We start from the raw sequence: 21187 nt of genomic DNA on the forward strand, positions 1-21187 counted from the left end.
TTAAGAAAAATTCCCAAGCTGAGACTGGCCAACTGAAAAAGATCCCAAAATAGTAAAAAGGGACATGTACTTTGTATGTAACTTTTCCTTACTATTATTTGATAAGATAACCTTCTTTATGTTATCTTGTTATCATCAAATAGGGGGAGATTGTTGATCCTCTCTCTCAGTGATTTGATGATTATCCATTTTCACTTATACGTTGTATTTATGTTTCTGTATTTTCAGTTCTAGCGATCTTCACTGAGTATGTTCAGTGATCGCTGAAGAACKTGCATTGTAAATCTATCAGAGACAACAATACATCAAGAAGACAACACTCACACCAAAGAACCTTCAGCAAACGTCGAAGACTGAAACTGAAGACTAGAGACCGGCAAGTACGTGATCTGAAGCGGTATTCAGTGATTACAAGCTTGTCTACATATGTGTGAAGACTACTCAAGCCTCAGCGAATGATGATGAGACTTTCAGGTCATTCCAACATTCAAAGATCAAAGGAAGCTTGCTTAGCACAATTGTTGTTGTCTTGTCCTTTTGCACACAAAGGACAAAACCCATACCCTTATGAAAGTTGGTACAGTATGGAGCCGACTAGTCGACTCTTTGTCCACCAACTTTAGGTAAGGATGTCTGCTCATGAATAGTGCTTTTTATACTATTCACTGTAGCAAAGGACAAGCCTTCCTTTTAAGGCTTGACACGCATTCTAACCCTACCATATTGCATTAAATGAATATTTAATGCACTGGGTATAAATAGAAGTGTTTTTTCTCCATGCAGAGTGCGCGTAACTCACTCTCTAACCCTAATTCTTACTTCAAGCATTTTCTAGCTTAAGTAAAGGATCTTCTCTACAACATTTCTTTTCTTGTATTTGCTAAGACTTTGTGTGTAACTAAAGATTGTTTAGATAGGTTTTTATTACCTTATCTTTCCGCAAACAATCTTGTAAAATATGTATTGATTTTCTCTATTAATATATATTTTAAATTTGAAAATATTGTGTTTGTATTCATCCCCCCCTTCTACAAAATGTTTTACTTAACTTGTACACCCTCAAGGGACCAACACTTTAACATCCTGAGCTAGGAGACAAACTAAGAATGCTATTGGTACCCAGCTATTGGGGTCCAGCTTTGTTAGAGGCTTCATCATCTGATGCTGACGAATCAGTATCAGTAGATGGCATCACCAAACCTGAAGAGGTTTGAATGGAAAGAGGAACAATCCTTGACACTACTAAGGTAGTTTCAGTGGAAGTCTTCACTGAGCCTGATGAAGAGGCTTCAGTGGATGGAATTACAACGTCTGATGTTGAAATCATTTCAGCAGGAGTTGTCTTCACTGAGCTTGAAGAAGAGGCTTCAGTGGTTTTCTTCACATTAGTTGCTAGAGCAGCCTTTGTGGATGATTTCACCTTAGTTAATTTCTCATCCTTGGTTACTTTCTTGCCTTTGGCTGGCGAACTAGCTTTGGCGGCAGAAGGACACTTGCTGGCAATATGTGTTTTCTCACCACAGTGTTTACACTTCTTAAAGCTAAGAGTAGATTTAGGGCCAGGAAGTATCAGACTTGAAGCGGGACCAGCTCCAAGAACTCCCTTCTCATTAGTTCTAGGAGGAACCTTTGAGGAATTGGATTCCTTAGGCGAGAAGTTCACCTTGAGCTGTGACTTGGATTCCTGATGGGATTCAGATTTCCTAGTCCCTGAAGAAGAAGAAGCTTTACAAGCTGAAGGAATAGACCTAGATCTATTAGACTTGTTAGACTTCTTGGGAAGAGATGTCGTGACAATGGATTTACCTTTGTCTTTGCATCCAGAACTCGAAGGAGTTCCTTCAAGATGACTCTCAATAAAAGAAGAAGACTGAGAGGAAGAAGTGTTGGGAATAGAAGAGACGAAGGTACCAAACTTGAGCATGGACCTGTCTTTAACACATTCTTCCTGATCATAGGAGAATCCTAGACCAGTCATTATCTTGGCGGGGATCTGAGCGTTAATGATCTCAGAGGCCTTGATGGCTTTGCACCACCCTTCAATGGTAGCTTTCTAGGCCTTAGTTCAGCGATTGCTTGCTCAGCGATAGCCTTCTCACGTTCAACAGTGATGGTTTGGTTTACAATAACATGATCTTTAAGATTTTCCTCGACAGAGGTCAATTCTTTGATCTTAGAATGACAAATCTTCAATTGCTCTTGAAGATCAACGTTAAGCATTTCAGCTTTCGATTTGCCATTGAGGGTATTGTAAAGGTCAGCCGTCAGTGTATCTAGTGCAGAAAGACTAGAAGACGAAGAGGGTTCATTCAGGAAACATACCTGAGTAGAAGAAGAAGATGGCTCGGAGGAAGTAGATACTTCTGAAGATCCTTCATCTGCATCTATGGCCATCAAGCAGACATAGGCTTTATCCTCTTCATCCGAAGATGATTCATCGGATGACTCAGCCCAGTCATGCTCTTCAGCAATAAGGCCTTTAGCCTTTCGCTGGTTGTTCTTCAATTTCTTGTACTTCTCCTTCAGTTTTGAGTACTTCTCATCTTTGGTCCTGAAGGAGGATGAGGCTTTAGAAAATGGCATCGCAGACTTCTTTGATCTGCATTCACCTGCAAAGTGTTCGGGCCGGTGACAATTGTAGCAGACAGCTGAAGCCTTGTCTATTCTTTCAGACTTTGGTTTTTCCCTGAGGGATAGCTGAGGAGATCTGCAGAAGTTGCTCTTACTGGCGAACCTACTGAATGACTTAGTCAGGAGTGCCAGGGACTCATCAAAATCTGTTAAAATCATATTCTGGAATGTCCTCAGAGATAGAAGAATAATCTATCTCCGTGATAACAACAGGAGGAAGAAAAGAAACAAAAGGGGTAGAAGAAGTTTCAACTGAAGAAGCTTCAGAGATCAAAGCCAAATAAGAGCTTTTCATTTCCCTGGATTTTTTTACAAGAGTCCTTTTCAGTTGACGAGATTGCTCATGGTTAAGCAGAATCCCGTATAAAGTAGAAAGAGAAAGAGTGGACATGTCATTCGACATCTTGAGACACATGGAAAAGGTGTCCCAAGATTCAGGAAGACATTCTAGAAACTTGGTTAGAGTTTCAGAATTAGAATATTCCCTGGCGACAGCCCTAAGATCAATAAGAAGGCAGTTAAATCTCTGATGTACTTCRCACAGCGTCTCAGACTTTCCACAGAGAAAGCTTTCATACTGTCTTACTAGATTGATCTTTCTAGTCTCCTRAACCTGAGTGGTTCCTTCATATTGGACACAAAGTGTATCCCACATGGATTTAGAAGTTTTGAGTTTCATCACTGAGTGATAAATCTCATTAGGAAGAGACATAGCTATTATAGACCGAGCACGGGTGTCTATAGCTATTTTCTTCTTGTCCTCGTCGCTCCATTGATGTGGGAGCTTTGGAATCTGCCGTTCAGGAATCGCGGCAGTCGTAGCTGTTGCTGGAACAGACGGAACAATAGCAAATGGAATATATGGTTCATTTTCTATATAATGTGGAATTTCAGGATCCACACCTTCCAGAAAGAGGGACATCCAGTTCTTCCAGAGACTAAAATTGTCACGGATAAACCGGGGAGGTTTGGCAAGAGAGCCATTATCTTGTGTGTGTGTGTTTGTAATTTGTAAAGCCATTTGAAAAAGGTAAAGTTATCTAAGAAAGGAGATAAACTAATATTGAAAACAGCTAAACACAGAGAAAGAAAGAAAACACTGCTCTTATACCACTTGTTGGTCCTTAGAGGGTCTACAAGATTAGTAAAACAGTTTGTAGAAGGGGGGGATGAATACAAACACAGTATTTTCGAATTTAAAATATATATTGATAAATAAGATCAATACAGATTCTACAAGATTGTTTGCGGAAAGATAAGGTGATAAAAACCTATCTAAACAATCTTTGGTTACACACAAAGTCTTAGCAAATACAAGAAAAGAAATGTTGTAGAGAAGATCATTTACTTAAGCTAGAAAATGCTTGAAGTAAGAATTAGGGTTAGAGAGTGAGTTGTGCGCACTCTGCATGGAGAAGAAAACACTTCTATTTATACCCAGTGCATTAAATGTTCATTTAATGCAATATGATAGGGTTAGAGTGCATGTCAAACCTTAAGAGGAAGGATTGTCCTTTGCTACAGTGAATAGTACAAAAAACACTATTCATGAGCAGACATCTTTACCTAAAGTTGGTGGACAAAGAGTCGACTAGTCGGCTCCGTACCGTACCAACTTCATAAGGGTATGGGTTTTGTCCTTTGTGTGCAAAAGAACAAGACAACAACAATTGTGCTAAGCAAGCTTCCTTTGATCGCTGAATGCTGGAATGACCTGAAGGTCTCATCATCATTCGCTGAAGCTTGAGCAATCTTCACACATATGTAGACAGACTTGTAATCACTGAATATCACTTCAGATCACGTACTCGCCGGTCTCTAATCTTCAATTTTAGTCTTCGACGTTTGCTAAAGGTTATTTGGTGTGAGTGTTGTCTTCTTGAAGTATTGTTGTCTCTGATAGATTTACAATGCAAGTTCTTCAGCGATCACTGAACATACTCAGTGAAGATCGTTGAACTAAAAAGACAGAAACATAAATACAACGCATAAGTGAAAAGGGATTATCATCAAATCACTGAGAGAGAGGATCAACACGAATCCACGGTTTTGGAAGCTTTGAAGCGATTTTGTCGTGCCATCGTGGAGGTGTTTGGAGACCGCTATATCTGAACACCCAATGCTAATGATGTGGCACGACTACTCTGAATTGGAGAATAACGAGGTTTTTCAGGAATGTTAGGTAGTCTAGATTGTATGCATTGGAAATGGAAGAATTGTCCAACAGGTTGGGGAGGATAATATTCCAGTCGTAGTAGATCTCCAAGTATTATTCTGGAAGCTCTAGCTGACTATGATTTTTGGATATGGCATGCATTTTTTGGTTTTCTGGGATCCAACAATGACATTAATGTGTTGGAGGCCTCCCATCTTTTTGCAAATCTTGCAGCAGGTAATGCTCCTCCTGTTATTTATGTCATCAAAGGAAAATAATATAATATGGGTTATTATTTAACTGATGGCATATATCCAAAATGGGTCACTCTTGTTGAATCTATTCACGATCCATGTGGCCCGAAAAACAATATTTTGCAAAGAAACAAGAAGCATGTAGAAAAGACGTAGAACGTGCATTTAACGTATTGCAATCAAGGTTTGCAATAGTAGCAGGACCTGTACGGTTATACAGGAAGGAAATATTGCATGATATAATGACTTCGTGCATCAGTATGCATAATATGATCATAGAAGATGAACGTGGTATTAATGCACCAATTGAAGAACCGAAGTGAAGTGCAAGACGGGGGAGTTGAGATGATGAACGATAACAATGGTGGACTTGAACAATTTCTTGCTCGACAAAAAGATCAAGGATAAAGATGTTCACTTTGAACTTCGTATTGCATTAATTGATCATGGGTGGGACGAGTATACTAACTCGGAGAATTAGTATTATTTATGTGTTTTCATTAATTTGTGTTATTTGAATTAATGTAATCTTTTTTAATATAAATTTATTAATTAAAAATTTGTTGTTTTTATTTTAATAGTTCATTAAATAAATTAATTACTAATTATAATAAATTATAATATCTATTATAAATTATAATTATTGTAATTAAAAATAGTAAATAAAATATGTTATTTTAATGTGGGTCCACAAATTTAGTGTTTTTTATAGTGCGATTGGAGTTGAGTTTTTTAGTGTTTATGTGTCCATCATATTTGATATTTTTGGTGTGTGTTTTGGTGACATGATTGGAGATTTTCTTAGAGTTGAGTAAATCCATCCAATGTTTTTTCAGCCAAATTCAACTGTTGCAAGGATTCTTAAAGTCTTTTGGTTAATTTAATGGACTTTTTCAGGTATTTTGGTTGATTTTGAGACTTTTTCGGTTTTGGGGTTGATTTCAAGGGATTTTTCCGTTCTTTACTGATGTTCCTTGTATTTTCTAACATCTCAGAACACCACTCAAAGTTTAGCAGGTACACCTTTCATACTCAAAAATAAGTTTACCAGTGAAATGTAGTTAAACGGGTGCATGAGACCCCTCTTGGTCATGAATAGGTTCGTCCCTTCTCGAAAGTACGATCTATGGGAGCGGGATCTAGACAATCCTATCATCTATCTCAAATAGTATAATGGTTGTTTTCGTGGTACATATTCTCTAAATCTGTGTCGTTAATAGTTACATTTTGAATTTAAATGAAATCGTTAAATATAACAAACTTCCATTCTAAAAGACACATAAAAACATTGTTCAGATCAAACTAAACGAACCCAGTATATACACAACAAAACTAGGGTTAGGAGTGGGATGTACACATTGCTAGATCATATTGATCAAATTCGACGAACAATTTATATGCACAATGAATACGATAGGCTAGCGTTTACACTAAAGAGGGATGTGACATATATACATGAGTTAACGCTTCACGTAGACCCAACGGATATGTCGAATGAAAAACACGAAAACTATGCAAGTAACAACAAAAAACCGTTTTTATCTATGTTTTTTTTTCCGTCTCCCTACCTATATTTTACTCTACGGTAATTTCGAGGACTGTAGTAAGTCGGGGTTTTTTATACCGTCGTAGGAGCAAGGAAGAGCAAACAACGCTTACAGACGAGAGCGCCATACAAGCACCAGCAACCCATGGGGGCAACATGATCCTTAACCAAGGAAACAGAACACCGGCAGATACAGGAATGGCAACGAAATTGTAGCCCATAGCAAACACGTAGTTCAAACGGATACGAGCGAAGGTTTTTCTCGAAAGATCGATGGCTGTGATCACATCTTCCAAGTTGTTCTTCATTAGAATGTAGTCGGCAGCCTCTATTGCGATATCAGTTCCTGCACCAATTGCCATACCGACGTCTGCTGCAGCTAATGCGGGGGAGTCATTGATGCCGTCACCCACCATAGCAACGATGCTGCCGTCTTTTTGAAATGAATGGATGACGTCCGCTTTCCCCGCTGGCATCACCTCTGCTCTTACATCTTGAATGCCAGCCTATTAACCGAAGCCAAAAAATATGAATTTTTTTTTTTTGAAGTATATAACATATATATACGACAAATTGAACTCACGCATTTATCACCTTTGGTGAGACTTGAACCCCAACCTCCAGGAAGGTGGGCCTACCGGGTACCACTAGGCCCACGAATACTAAAACAAACCAACCTTGTATATCTCACTCAGAGAGCATGGTGTGGAAAGGGTAAGATGTATGCAGACCTTACGTCAACCATTAGGGTCGAGAGGCTGTTATGTTTCTATTAAGACCCCAGACTTGTGCACAGACCTTATATCAACCACTTTTTTGTGCAAGTAATCTACCGTTTAAACCATTGTAATTTCTTGTTTTTATAAAAAATGCCAAAAATCTATTCTTCCAATATATGGTATTTTTGCATTTTTAAAACTAAAAATATTTATCAACAACAAAACCCAAGTAAAATGACTCGAAAAATTAATCAATCAAATGGAAAATGTTTCTTTTTAGGGCAAAATGTATCAAAATGCAACAAAATTAGGTTTAGTTCCTATAGTTGCATTAGGTTTAGTTCCTATATAGTGTAACGAATGTCTTTTTCTCAATGTAATAAAGTTTCAAAATTTCCTATTTTGTATCTACTTTTACCGATAATCTGTTGATCTTGTAACATTTAATGATGCAGATACATGTTTACAAAAGGCTTACAATGTAGTTACGAAAGGGTTACAGTAATAAAGACGTAAACTTGGCATCCATGTCATTAAGTGTTACAAGATCAACAGACTAAACGTCAAAACAAATAAAAGAAATATAAAACTTTAGCATTTTTTTCAAGCGTCAATGCTATTTAGCATTTTGTTCTTTAAAGAATGATGGTTAGTTTTTTTTTTTTTTTTTTTTTGATTAACCGCGATATCCAACCCGCTACGCGAGCTGACTAATCCCAGGGCGACTACCTGCTTTGTAGATAGCCCGGAGTCACCGCATTTGAACCTCCGTGGCCACAAGGGGATTTTTATTCCTACTTGGATTTGAACATGGGACCTCCTGGTACTTTTGACCTTTGGGGCCAAGCTCAAACCAATCAGGCACCACCCTTGTGGTTGAATGATGGTTAGTTTGCAACAAGAAAACAAGTATCGGGTTCAAAAAGTCAATTACTCATTGCATACCAAGCAAGTTTGATTATCAAGAGCATACCAACCTCATTTCCAACGGCTCTAGCAGTACGCCAATTGTCACCGGTCACCATGATGGACCGGACACCCATTTTGAAAAGGCCTTCCACGACAATAGCTGCTTCTCGTTTTAGAGGATCTGCAACTCCCACAACACCGATGAGTTCAGAATCATATGCCACTAGTATGCCAGTCTTTGCATTCTCTTCTAGACCAACCAAAAACTTTTCAATATCGTTTGAAATGGTAACCCCTTTCTCAGCCAGCATACTTCGGTTTCCAACCTGTTCAAAATAATTTCATATAAGCAAACATCTGTAGAAGCTTCATTCAACGGTATGGTTTGGTGTTCAAATCTCACCAAAATCTGCTTCTGGTTGATGTCAGCTTCAATGCCTCTTCCTGGGATTGCAGAGAAATTCGATGTATCAAGAAGCCATTCAGTATTTGTGGAGTCATTGCTCTCGTTTTTAGGATCTTTGATTACAGTAGGATCCTCGAAGAAATGGAAATGGCGAGCATATTCCAGTATTGCTTTTGCTATTGGATGTTCACTGTTAGCCTGAGACGAATTACATGATTCTTATACTTGGTAACTGAATAAGTTGAATCGAGTGTGTATAAAACCAAACCAAATGGACACAGTAAATCCCACTCGAAGTAGAATGTGTGTGTCTGGGGGGGTGCGATGTATGCAGACGTGACCTCTACCCCAAAGAGTAGAGTAGTGGTTTCCATGTGTGTGTTTAATAGTTCCTTCCAGAAAAACAAAGAACAAAATAGAAGGTAAGAAACAGAGTCCCATTTGACTTTCAAGAGTCAAGTAGACTACCGTGTAGTTTCAAATTGTTTCATCTTCTTAACTACTTACCAGTACATACATATATACATAGAACGGACGGGTGGGTGTGTATGCATGAAGGCATGCATGTATTTATGTATGTATATGCATGTATCCGCATATATATACATGTATGAGTATAACGATTCAAGTTATGCCTCAGCAGAAGCACACTACCATGCAGTTTCAAATTGTTCTATCTTGTTAACTACTTACATATATATATATAGGAATGTGTTTGTGTATGCATGAAGGCATGCATGTATGTATGTATGTATGTACGTGTATGCATGTATCCATATATATGTATGTACGTATAATGATTTGAGTTATGCCTCAGCAGAAGCGACCAACGTCAAGAACTCTCCTCGATCCATTTCTGTGAATACTTTGACAGTGGTAACCGCAGCTCTATTCTGAGTTAGAGTCCCGGTTTTATCAAATATCACATATCGTATATTTTGAGCCCTCTCTAATGCGTCTCCTCCTTTGATCAGAACACCATTATTGGCTCCAACCCCGGTTGCTACCATGACAGCCGTTGGGGTGGCTAGACCAAGTGCACAAGGACATGCAACAACCACCACTGAAATCGAAAACATAAGTGCAAAATCAAAGTAGTTGCCATTTTGAGGTAGCCAGTCTTCTGGGTAAGCTCCAAGAACTCCGCTAAAGAACCTACATTTGAAAAACATAATAAGATAAGAATATGTACACACCACTTCATTTTACCCGCTCATCGGTTACTTACCAAACCATGAATGTCGTCAATGATAAAGTTACAACTGTAGGGACAAAAATGCTTGCAACCTGAAACAGACCAAGACAACATGGATGAGAACTATATATATGCACAAAAAACAACTATGAGGGTTGTGGCGAGCTTTGCAGCCGATGAAAAAAGTAAAACTAGCTAGATGTTATTACGAAAATGACAGACATTTCCTAGAGGTGTAACCCTCTCGGCAACACTACATACTGCAGGCACATATTTGTGAGTATGGGGGACGGGAAGGGGTGGAGAGGTAGAGGGTGGATTAGGGGAGGGTTGGAGAGTCGTCAAAATAGGCATTAGAGCCCTAGGGTGGTTGATTAGGCATTAGAGTCATAGCTTGGCGGAATAGCTAAAGTAGTGATAAATCCTGTTAATAAAGCGGTTCCTATAGACAGTTTAATTAGGTTTCATGGATGGTCTCAACCCATATCAAAATTCAACTATCATAAATAATGTTTCTACCTCACCAAATCCAGGCTACTAACTGTGGGTACACCAAGACATTGATACTCGATGCTACAACTGGATCCATGACTCCCACTGGGATTCTATTCATGGCAAAATGTAAAGGAGCCTGGGCAATCTTGATTGGTACTTATGCCAAGCCTTCTCGCCGCAAGATCAAGCAAGTGAAAACTCAACTGAAACACATGACGAAGGGCAACAAGTTAATTACCAAATTTCTGCAGAAGGTAAAAGCCAAGGAAGATGAATTGGCTCTTGGAGTGCCACTTAAGGACGATGATATTATAGACTTGATTCTAGAAGCTCTTGGAGATGAATTCAAAGAGCAAGCACAAGCCATTCAAGCTAGGGGTAAGCTTTTACCTCTAGAAGAACTTCATGAGAAGCTATAAAACTTTGAAGCTACACTCCAAATTCTTAAAAATGAGTTGATCTCCAAATCACTTCCCAGGTATCAACTCAAACTAACTCTAACTAGCAAAATCACAAACAGAACTCTGCAAGCTCAAACCGAAAAACCCACAGCAGCAGCAACAACAACCATATGGATTTTTGTTAACTTTGTAGAGTTCAAGGACACAGATCCAAAAGATGCTCTTCCTACAGATTGCAAACCTGTCTCAACCGCCAACAACTTTAATCCTCCTGATAGTCATTTGGACTAGAGTCGATGGACCGGAGCAGACCAGATAAAGACCAGTCCATGATGTCTTCAATCTGGACCATTCTGGATCACTGGTCCTTTCTCAGACAAGAGTTTTTCAAGTTTGACCATACAAAGAGTGACTTTATTGGACTAAAAAAAGACCGTCCTTTTCAAACTACATAAAGACCGCCATCGGTCCAGTTTTTTAAATTTTCTTTTCTTTTCTTAAATTACCAAAAGCGCAGACCAAAAGGAGCATAGTAGACTTTTTTTGACTGGACAAAATCAAGGCCGGACTTTTTCAGACCAGACTACACCACCGGTCAGTCTTTACCTTACTAGATCCAGACCAGTATAGATCTTTACAGACCCCATTCACCAGGCTATGACCAGATTGGGCCTTTTTTCCGACCTGTCATTTTGCAACTCTAAACCTCCATGGCAGCGCAAAGCACATTATGCAGCCACATTGTATGGTTGTGAGCAGAGTTTTGGTATAGCATGGCCTATCATGCCACCACTAAGTGCACTGTATTCAAGGCCTTGTATGGCCGTGACTCATCAGGCATTCACCCTCGAGGATCGACTGTTAGAAAAAGATGAATTCTCGATGAGTTGCGGGCTCAATTGTTACGTGCTCAACTGAAGATGAAAAGTACGGTAGATAAGTCACGGAAGGCTGTTGAGTGTGAGGCTGTTGAGTGTGAGGTTAGGGAGTGGGAGTGGTAAGGCAGGCAGAAAATGTGTTATTCCTTATAGGAGAGACTAGCATCCCAAATTGCTAGTTGTTTCCTTCATTCTGTTTGTTTCAATACCATCTGACCAGCGGATTCTGTTTTACCCTGTGATTGTTTTTTCTCTGTTGAATTCTTAACAAGATAATCAATACAGTGAAAATGAAGACATGATTATTGGCAAGGTTCTAAAGAGGCGTGAGCCATGGCTTGCAAGAGTGCTTTGTTAAGATCAAGGAATTGGAATGTTGGGAAATAGTAATGATTATTCCCATTGCATTGATGATGTTCGTTGATACTGAGGAATCCCATTAACTTCTTTTTTTGCCTTTTATCTCCTCCATCAACAACCCATCGCTGCATCTTCTGATTTCCACCACCAATACTTGTTACTACTATAAAACCCTAAGTTTTTCCATCAACAATAATTGTGAAATACGGCAAAGCAGATAACTGTCGAGCCATTAAATACATCCCATGTGTCCTGAAGATAACAACCAGAAAAATGCCATTGGTCTAAGAAAACTCGAACTGGCCTACTGGGAGGAGTTCCAAGGCATAGCCTTTGTTTTCCAAGTAGAGCGAGGTTCTTGTTGATGTTGAAAAGAAAAATTATTCCAGGTTACGAATTTAAGCAAGGCGAGGTGCAAGATGCTGATAGGAAATCTCTTTTGATAAATGATGGGGCTGTTGAGGAATCTATAATTTTGGATAAAGACCCCAACGAGGATCCTGATCTTAGGGTCATTCTGAAGGATGAAGAAAGGAATGAGTTTCACCTCCCCCTCAAATTAAGCGCGAATGGATTACTCATAAGTCATAACTCGGAAATTAGTCATTCCATTATACCAAAGCAACACCTTTACTCGGTTCCTATTCCTTCTTATTCAAAACCCCCAGCCAAGCACCAATGGTTCAGGATGAACAAAGATTAGATAGAATAATTTTTACCAAACTAGCAAAAGGTGAGCTTGTTGCATTGTTTGGTATGATTTGTGTTACATGCCCCTCAAGCAGGCTTACATTAATCCATCAAGAGACAACTCTGGGATGACTTAAATGAAGTTGTTTGTGAACATTTGTGAAAGAATTTTGATCCTAATAAGTCAAAAAGTTTTATTCAACTGAAGAACAACCAATATAGATTCGGATATACAAGAAAAAATGATCAATCGAATCGCAAGATGGATCACCCTGGACTGAAAAGCATGGACCAATGAAAATGTGAGATTTTCTTCAACAAAACTTATGCCACTAGATTAAATAACTACTGAAACAAAAGCAAACATAAGTGCTGCAGCAACCTAGTCGACAAACTCAGGAATAAGACAAATCATACGCTAACCAATTTCATCTAATTATTTTGAGCAACATCTTTTAGTTTCGAGAATCTTACTTTATTCTCGAAATAGGAAACTGAGATAGGTGAGACTTGGTCGATCATATCCCCACAATGAGGCAGAAAGGTTTCTATCAAGTATAATGGCATGCTTACAATGTCAAGCATCTAAATTAAGGGCAGATGCTAACACTAAAAAAATAAGCTTCAAGGTTGTATGTTTGGTTCCTTATCGTGTGAACCATTGTCTAAATGATGTACTTTAGCTTCTCCATGAGCACTTCTTACTTTGTGTACTATTTTGTCTAGCGTATCATTGCTCATGAACTCCATTGGAATGGTCATTTCTTTCTCAAGTGTCATCAAGTAACTTCTTAAGATACTTACAGTTTACTGGTACTACAATCTAGTAATACAACTTTGAGAAACAAGAGAAGATGACAAATTCAAAAGTAGAAATGAGGTGAGGGATTTTTTATGTTTGAATATGAAGAATAAGATTAATAGAAAGATCATTCTCAAGAAACAATCTAACTAAAAAATAGCACAAAATATACTCTAGGGTAATTATGCACGAAATGTGTACTTACAAAATCAGCAAACTTCTGGATAGGAGCTTTCGACATTTGTGCTGTCTCGACCAGAGAAATTATCTGGCTCAAAACTGTGTCGGAACCTATTTTGGTAGCTTGAACGTGGAGGGAGCCATGTAAGTTTATTGTACCTCCAATCACTAACGAATTAGTCTCCTTCAAAACAGGTGCTGATTCACCAGTAACCATACTCTCATTGACATAACTTGAACCCGAGACGACAAAACCATCAACAGGGACCTTTGAACCGGGAACAATTTTTAATACATCACCAGGTTGAATCAATAATGCATCTATTTCCCTTTCTTCAATAAAATTTCGACCTGAAAGAAAGTCAAACTAATGAATGTCAGAAACAACATGCATCCTCCTAGTTGGACATTTTGGTGTGTTTGGTCACGGATGGAAATGGACTGGACTGGACTGGACTGGACAAGCAAGAATGAGGCATGCTGGTGAAAGAATTGAGGAAGCTTTTAGGGTTTTAATTGATATGGGTGCTTTATTAATTTACTAATCTTGTGCCATCTCCATGGTTTTTTTCCACCTACTTTTGTGGGACAAAAAATGCATTTTTCCCACACAGGACAAGTCCTTTCCTGTCGTGATCTAATGTCGCATCAAACGTTTGGAAACAAGTTTTTGTTCTCTTTGAAAGCTTTCAGTGGAGAAGAAAGGTTATACCAAGAAATAAGTAAAACCTTAGTTTTCTGGAATGCTTATTAATCTTCAACCAAAATTACAATAATCAGTGTACCTTTGTCTTGAATAAGCAGCAAAGCTGTCGGAGGAGCAAGTTCCACCAACTTCTTTAAAGCATCTGATGTTTTCCCTTTCGCAAGAGTTTCCAAATACTTCCCAAACAATACGAAAGTTATTAACATTGGACTTGTTTCGAAGTATGTTCGAGGCCAATACCCTGTGATTGCACCATATAAAAGTGCATAAACAGAATAGAAGTATGCAGCTGAAGTTCCCAGTGCCACCAAAACATCCATGTTTGTCGAACCATTACGTAGTGCTCTGAAAGCTGCAACATAAAAACGCTTCCCAATAACAAACTGAACAAGGCTAACCAATATCAAGCGCAACCAATCACCAATTTGGAATGGTCCACATCGCGTGAGCAATATGGATTTAAGAATAGGTATATGTGGACCTACGAATCGCATTACGAAGATTGGTATCTGCCATCAAGTGGAACAGTCAGCAAGTAAGTAAAGGGAAGCCTAGCAAAGACATAAACTACTGAAGGCTTTGCACAAATGAACCAATATAGCCTCATCTAAGGTACAGTCCCATGACCCTTATCAAACTATATTGTTCTACTTGTAGGAATTATATGACATGAATGGTCTGTAAAAGGTTTGAAAAAACTAGCATCTAGCAAAAGTGAACCCACCCCAACATACTAATGGAAACCAGAGATTATTACTCAAGAAGAACAAAGGATCAAGAAGCTATGAACAATAAAGTTATTAACAACAGCAGTAAATTACTTACACCAAGAGACAAACTGAATCTAAAGAGGCACAGCATGTGTGAGGATTCTTCTAGATTTTGAGAAACCATCCTCGTATAGGGGTTCTTTACATGTACTTCAAAATTTCCAGAACTTTCTTCATGAATTGCATCAACCAACGCTCTAGGACCAAGAATCTCAGTATCAAAGAGAACATCTAATTGACTTGATGTTTTGTTGAAATTGAACTGTCTCACTCCTTTCATGTTGCATAGTATTTCGTCTAACATCTTTACATCCAAGTCATTGGATATCCCAGTCACTCCTAACATGATTCTATCTTGTCCACTACTTTGTGCAAGTGAAGCCTCAAAACCAGCATCTTCGATGGCATTGACAATTTCGTCCTTGCTGATTATTGAAGGATCATACTCTACTTCCCCTAGTGAAGTAGAGAGGGCAACTGTAGCTCTTTTAACACCAGGAAGCTTTCTTAAGATGCCTTCAACAGAATTTACACAAGCTGCACATGTCATGCCTCCAATTATGAACTGCCCTACTACAGTCCCACGTGACATTGCCCGTGTGGTACCCTGTTCTTGGAGAATCTCTGCCTCAAACCCTGCATCTTCTATTGCATTCTTAATATCCTCTTCCTGAACAAAGAGCATAAAGTTCCTTTTGATAAAGAATACCCAGGCTGGAACAGGATTAAAAAGGCAACATAAAGTTTGTCTGGTGATGAAAGATAGTATGTATTCCTAAATAGAGACAATCCTAGCATTCATAGATACGTGCAATGTTTATAATTCTCAAATGTGATATAAGGACAACCAAAAATGGATAGAAAAATTCAGAACTTCCTTTATGAAGCAAATTAAGTGAATAACATATGTTGCTAATCATAATCCATCCCCACATATGTTGAGATCCTACGACATTTAAGACCCAAAGTCAAGAAAATGAATTAAGGTTACCAAAGCAGACAACTGCTGGAGACATTGTACCAAGAAAATAAGAAATGACTTGATGGTAGCACAATATATTTCTTTTAAATTTAAATAGGCTAAGGACAACATATTTGGTAATTAACATGAAACATTTATGTCCAAGATCTTTACTAGAGCAAGCTATAAAGATGTCAACATTTCCCAAAAACCATCAACTCCTTGTATATAAATTATGAGGCCTCCTTATATCATGAAATGAGCACATCAATCGAAACCATATGGTCATTAGTCATTACACCCCGCAAACTCGTATTACAATTTGTAAAATCAATCAATTAATTATCATATGTTATCCTTGGGGTCTATGAACTTCTTCAACACAGTTTCTTGGTTGATCTTACTTTATACTGAATTTAACTTTATAAATAGTTTATACTACCATTTGCTTTGAGAGTAATGCTCCTCCACTCTGAAAAACAGCAGATACTGATCTTTGAGAGTGAAATGTACTATTTTGCAATTCCAAAATCAACCACCTAATTTATTTAGTTTTCATGAAAATTCCGATAGCTACATTAAAATTCTGATGTATAGTATATCTGGAAATTACGGTGCCAATCAAATTAATATGTTTATATCAGTTTTTTTGACATCTTTAGAAAAATCATTAGAAAGAAAGGTCACTAACAATCTCTAAGACTTTTTGTGCCCAATGTAAATCTGGAACAATCATAATAGTTGTCCTAAGTAACTAACACAGGATAAAAACAAAGGTACCATTTCGAAGTTCCATACAGCTTTCAATCACAATAACACTTATATGATAAATTCATACAAGAAAAAGGTAACAGCAAGCAATCATTCGCTCAGACCTTACTTGGTGACGATGAGTTCTTCATCAATCACCGTCTGATAACTAACCAAGGATCCAAAGTAATTAGATACCAAAAATGAGACTTACCTTGATCAAATTGGGATAAAAAACTACGTCAGCCTTGTTTTGTAACAAAGCCACGGAGGCGCTAACGACGCCGTTGAGGCTCATGAGTGCTCCTTCGACGGAATTAGAACACGCTGCACATGTCATCCCGGTGATTCGCACCTGAATTCTCGTCACGCCTCCTTTCTCCAGACCCTCCCTACTTTTACCGGCATTATGATTATTATCATTATAACCACCGTCATAAGAATCTAAAAGCCTAACGTCCTCAAGGTTACCGCCTAAATCCATCGCCGATGATTGAAGAACGCCGCCGCTATCACGGCCTCCAACCTCCGCGAGTTGGAGGTCTTTGAAGGTCGGCGTCATTGTAGAACAACAGGCGATCCAAACAAATTATATATAAATGTTCTGTATGTATCTCTGCAGATATCGACAGAGAGAAATCCTATATCTATATTATACACAAATGGTGGAAGAGAGAGAAATTCTAAACGGAGAAAGAAATGGGAAGGGATTTGATATCAAGAACACAAGCATGGCGGTAAAAAAATTGTGATTGTTCACTTTACACCCCTATATTATTCATCTGCACATATTTTGTCCCTGAAATAGCCCGATGTCTAATCGAGTTATAAAATTGTCAAACTGTAGATATTGGATTGATATCGGGTTACTATTATTTGAACTCAACTCAACCCAATATTCTTTTATTTCTTGGATTTAATATGATTGTTAAATTTTTATTAACATGTACATTAGACAATTACACTATCATGTATGTTATCTGTATACACATATTTTCAATCTATTCACATCTTTATATAACTCATTGATATATATGTTCAATAATTGTGAACATATATATGTAAATTGAGAAAATTAATTGAATGTGATATACGTAAAAAGTACGGATAAGTTGTATCAAATGGTTGATGATGAAAAAAAAATTATGAATAGAAAAATAACAAATTTCAGGTTAGAAGAATATTTAATGTACCAAAGTATCAACCCGATCAACCCGACTAACCCGATCAACCCGTACGGGTTGGGTTGGGTTGCACTTTGGTTCGGATTGGGTTGGGTTAAGATTTTTCAAACCGCAAGCATTGGTTTGGGTTGTTCAAATATCTTCAACCCGATCAACCCAACCCATGAGCACCCCTAGTATCAAGTAGGGGTGCTCAAAAACCCGACCAACCTGATCAACCCAACTCAACCCAACCCAACATGAAATAACTCAACCCAAAGTAACGTGATGTCTAATCGAGTTGTAAAATTTTTAAACCGTAGGTATTTGGTTGATATTGGGTTATTATTATTTGAACCGAACCCAACCCAATGAATCCGATATCCATTTATTTTTAGGATTTAATATGATTGTTGAATAATATATACACTAAACAATTACACTATCACGTATGCTATTCATATACATATATTTTCAATCTATTCACATCTTTATATAACTCATTCATATATATGTTCAGTAACTGTAAACATATATACGTAAATTGAGAAATTTAATTGAATACGATATACGTAAAAAAAAGTTGTATCAAATAGTTGATAATGAAAAAGAAATTATGAGTAGAGAAATAACATATTCAAGGTTAGAAGAATATTTTAATGTATCAACCCGACCAACTCGTACGGTTTGGGTTGGGTTGGGTTGCACTTTGTAAGAGTTGGGTTGAGTTAAGATTTTTTAAACCACAAACATTGGGTTAGGTTGTTAAAATGTTGTTAACCCGATCAATCCAACCTATGAGCACCCCTAGTATCAAGTAGGGGTGCTCATGGGTTAGGTTGATTGGGTTGAAAGCATTTCAATAACCTAATTTAATGTTTACAGTTTGAAAATTTTCAACCTAACTCAGCCAATCCAATCCAAACCGTACGGGTTGGTCGGATTGATAATTTGATACATCAAAATATTTTTTGTTACCTTGAATATGTTCTTTTATCTACTCATAATTTATTTTTCATCATCAATCTTTTGGTATAACTTATTTATACTTCTTCTTTTAAGCTTATTCATACTCCTTATAATTACGTAATGGTGTAATTGTCTACTGTATATATTGATAAAAACTTAACAATCATATTAAATCTAAGAAATAAAAAAAACATCGGGTTCATCGAGTTGGGGTCAAATGACCATAACCCGATTTCCAACCTAATACCTATTCTTTGAAAATTTTACAACTCGATTAGACATGGGTTGCTTCAGGTTGGGTTATTTTGTGTTGGGTTGGGTTGGTCGGGTTTTTGAGCACCCTAGTACCAAGTATGCAAGCTTGGTTGGTTCTGGGTATTAAGTAGCGTACCCTGGTAGTATTATGGTACTGACTTAGTTAATTATTTATTATTTTTTGTATTTTATGTGTTCTGGATACTAAACATTGTATCTTTAACTTTTTTGTTTGAGTATCTGAATGTTCGCAAGTTCTTTCACCTGCAATTAAAAACCCTTAAATATGACATATCTTATTTGCAAACTCAAAAGGTCACTCAAAATTTGAACAAAATAGCAAATTTTCATATATGTAATTTGAAGTTGGTACAAAACCAGTACCAACCGAAAAAAGTTGGTAGTTGGTTGATAGATGGTATAAGATTTTGCTTACTAGTTGTAATTGGTTGGTACATGGCTTGGAGAAAAAAACTTAATACCGTATAAGTCCACCCTAAGTTCTATATGAATGTTAAAAAGACAATATTTAGGGAAATTGATCAACATAGTCGATCTCATCAACCAAATTCACTTTTTAACCACTTTTCAAAGGCTATTTGTTGGTTTCAACCATCGGATTTAATATTAATACATAATAACATCCAATCAAACACTTGGAATGTTTTAGGATTTTAAGTTATTTCTTACTATCCAAAATACGAAGAGGATCCGATTTGTATGGGATCCGATTGTCCATGATCCAAAATTGATAAGAATGTGTCTTTGGTGTATCGGAAATACACCTTATAATTCGGATACGCACATCCTTTTAAATAGGATTTCCATTGTAAATCTTATTTTAAAATTCAATTTGATCATGTAAAATGCCTTTAGCAAAATCAAAAAATATTTGAAATGAAGTTAGATATACACCAAAGCGGATTGGATTTATCATCTAGCCGACAGAAAATAAGAAGACAGATAAATCAGATAGCTTTACAAATGCTATCTAGCAAGCCGATTTGAAGTAAAGACATAGGGACCAAGTTTTTTTACCAACTATATATCCTAATGTGGGAACATGCTCAACATGTCAACCAAAGTAAGTAATTTTCATTTATTTTACTATTCACTTCGCACACAAAATCATGTATAAATAATTGGTAAGAATACTTGGGACCAGGTCTCTAACCCATATCCTGGTATGGCACATGCTCAGCATGTCAGCTAAACAAAGTTCAAAATTTCTGCTTATTAGTATCATATATTTATTTATTGTTCATTCTGCATACAAAAGTTGGGTTGAAGCAACAAATGTCTACATCATATCAAAAGGCTAATATGAGAATTATAAAGTTACATGGATCAGTAAATCAAATGAAGACATGCGTTGAAGTTGCATTGCTGCATTAAATGCATGGACTATTTATAAAAGGCGGTCTCTGGATCATATGCAACTTGCCACTTTAAAGAATTACTAAGTGCAAAATCTTACAAATCGCCGCCTTAACCTCTAAAGACTATAATGGTTCTTCAGATTTGAAAGAGTACCTTTTTCTCTTACTCTTTTAGACATTAACAAATTTATCAACAGTCAGATTGTTTACGAGCAGGTCTTACCTTCCTAACTTCTACAAGAAGTTCGTAGTTCTTTGTTTTAATACAAAAAATAGAATTAAAAGTGAAAATTTGTTATGTTTGTATGTATCACCCGGATTTTAGTATGCATATTTTGAGGTTTTAAATACATCTTGACTTTAAAATAAACCTTAATCAATACCTTGAAATGGTTAGGCTTAATGCTAAATAGTTAAAAAGAATTAATTTACTGGCAGCTTTTCTTTGCACCAGTGAAGGATGGCCTCGCACCAGTGAAGTTGGGAAGAAAGTTGGGAGATGGATGGATGTCCTTTAAATCCGATTTTCTCCCATTTTTGTCTCATTTCTCATCTCTTAAATCACTTCTCTTTCTCTCTCAAATCGGTCCCAAACCTATCCATTTCTTCTAAT

General features: G+C 37.3%; 1 protein-coding gene across 2 annotated transcripts; it reads right to left on the reverse strand.

Moving 5' to 3' along the window:
• Positions 1-6394: 6394 nt before the first annotated feature.
• On the reverse strand, positions 6395-17455 carry LOC112515937 (copper-transporting ATPase RAN1-like). Of its 2 annotated transcripts, none has more exons than XM_025122918.1 (9): positions 17023-17455; positions 15153-15767; positions 14407-14836; positions 13647-13972; positions 9849-9907; positions 9448-9775; positions 8618-8818; positions 8283-8540; positions 6395-7092 (listed from the first exon to the last, which is right to left on the reverse strand). In XM_025122918.1, the coding sequence occupies exons 1-9, from the start codon at positions 17368-17370 to the stop codon at positions 6616-6618; spliced, it is 3042 nt and encodes a 1013-aa protein (XP_024978686.1). In that variant the 5' UTR covers positions 17371-17455; the 3' UTR covers positions 6395-6615. The 2 variants fall into 2 exon arrangements, with proteins under 2 accessions (XP_024978686.1, XP_024978685.1); XM_025122917.1 differs by having other exon boundaries at positions 9433-9775.
• Between the last annotated feature and the right edge of the window lie 3732 nt (positions 17456-21187).

Source organism: Cynara cardunculus (genome assembly GCF_001531365.2).
Source record: "Cynara cardunculus var. scolymus isolate 2C chromosome LG 7, CcrdV1, whole genome shotgun sequence".
NCBI classification, from domain to species: Eukaryota; Viridiplantae; Streptophyta; class Magnoliopsida; order Asterales; family Asteraceae; genus Cynara; species Cynara cardunculus.

What these genes read in the sequence shown, in the direction of transcription:
- LOC112515937 (XM_025122917.1), bottom strand. Translation starts at nt 17,370, where the DNA reads ATGACGCCGACCTTCAAAGACCTCCAACTCGCGGAGGTTGGAGGCCGT. An exon ending in GATTCAGTTTGTCTCTTGGT is followed by an intron (nt 14,837 to 15,152) that starts GTAAGTAATTTA and finishes ACTTGATGGCAG; the next exon opens with ATACCAATCTTCGTAATGCG. An exon ending in TCAACCAGAAGCAGATTTTG is followed by an intron (nt 8,541 to 8,617) that starts GTGAGATTTGAA and finishes TATTTTGAACAG; the next exon opens with GTTGGAAACCGAAGTATGCT.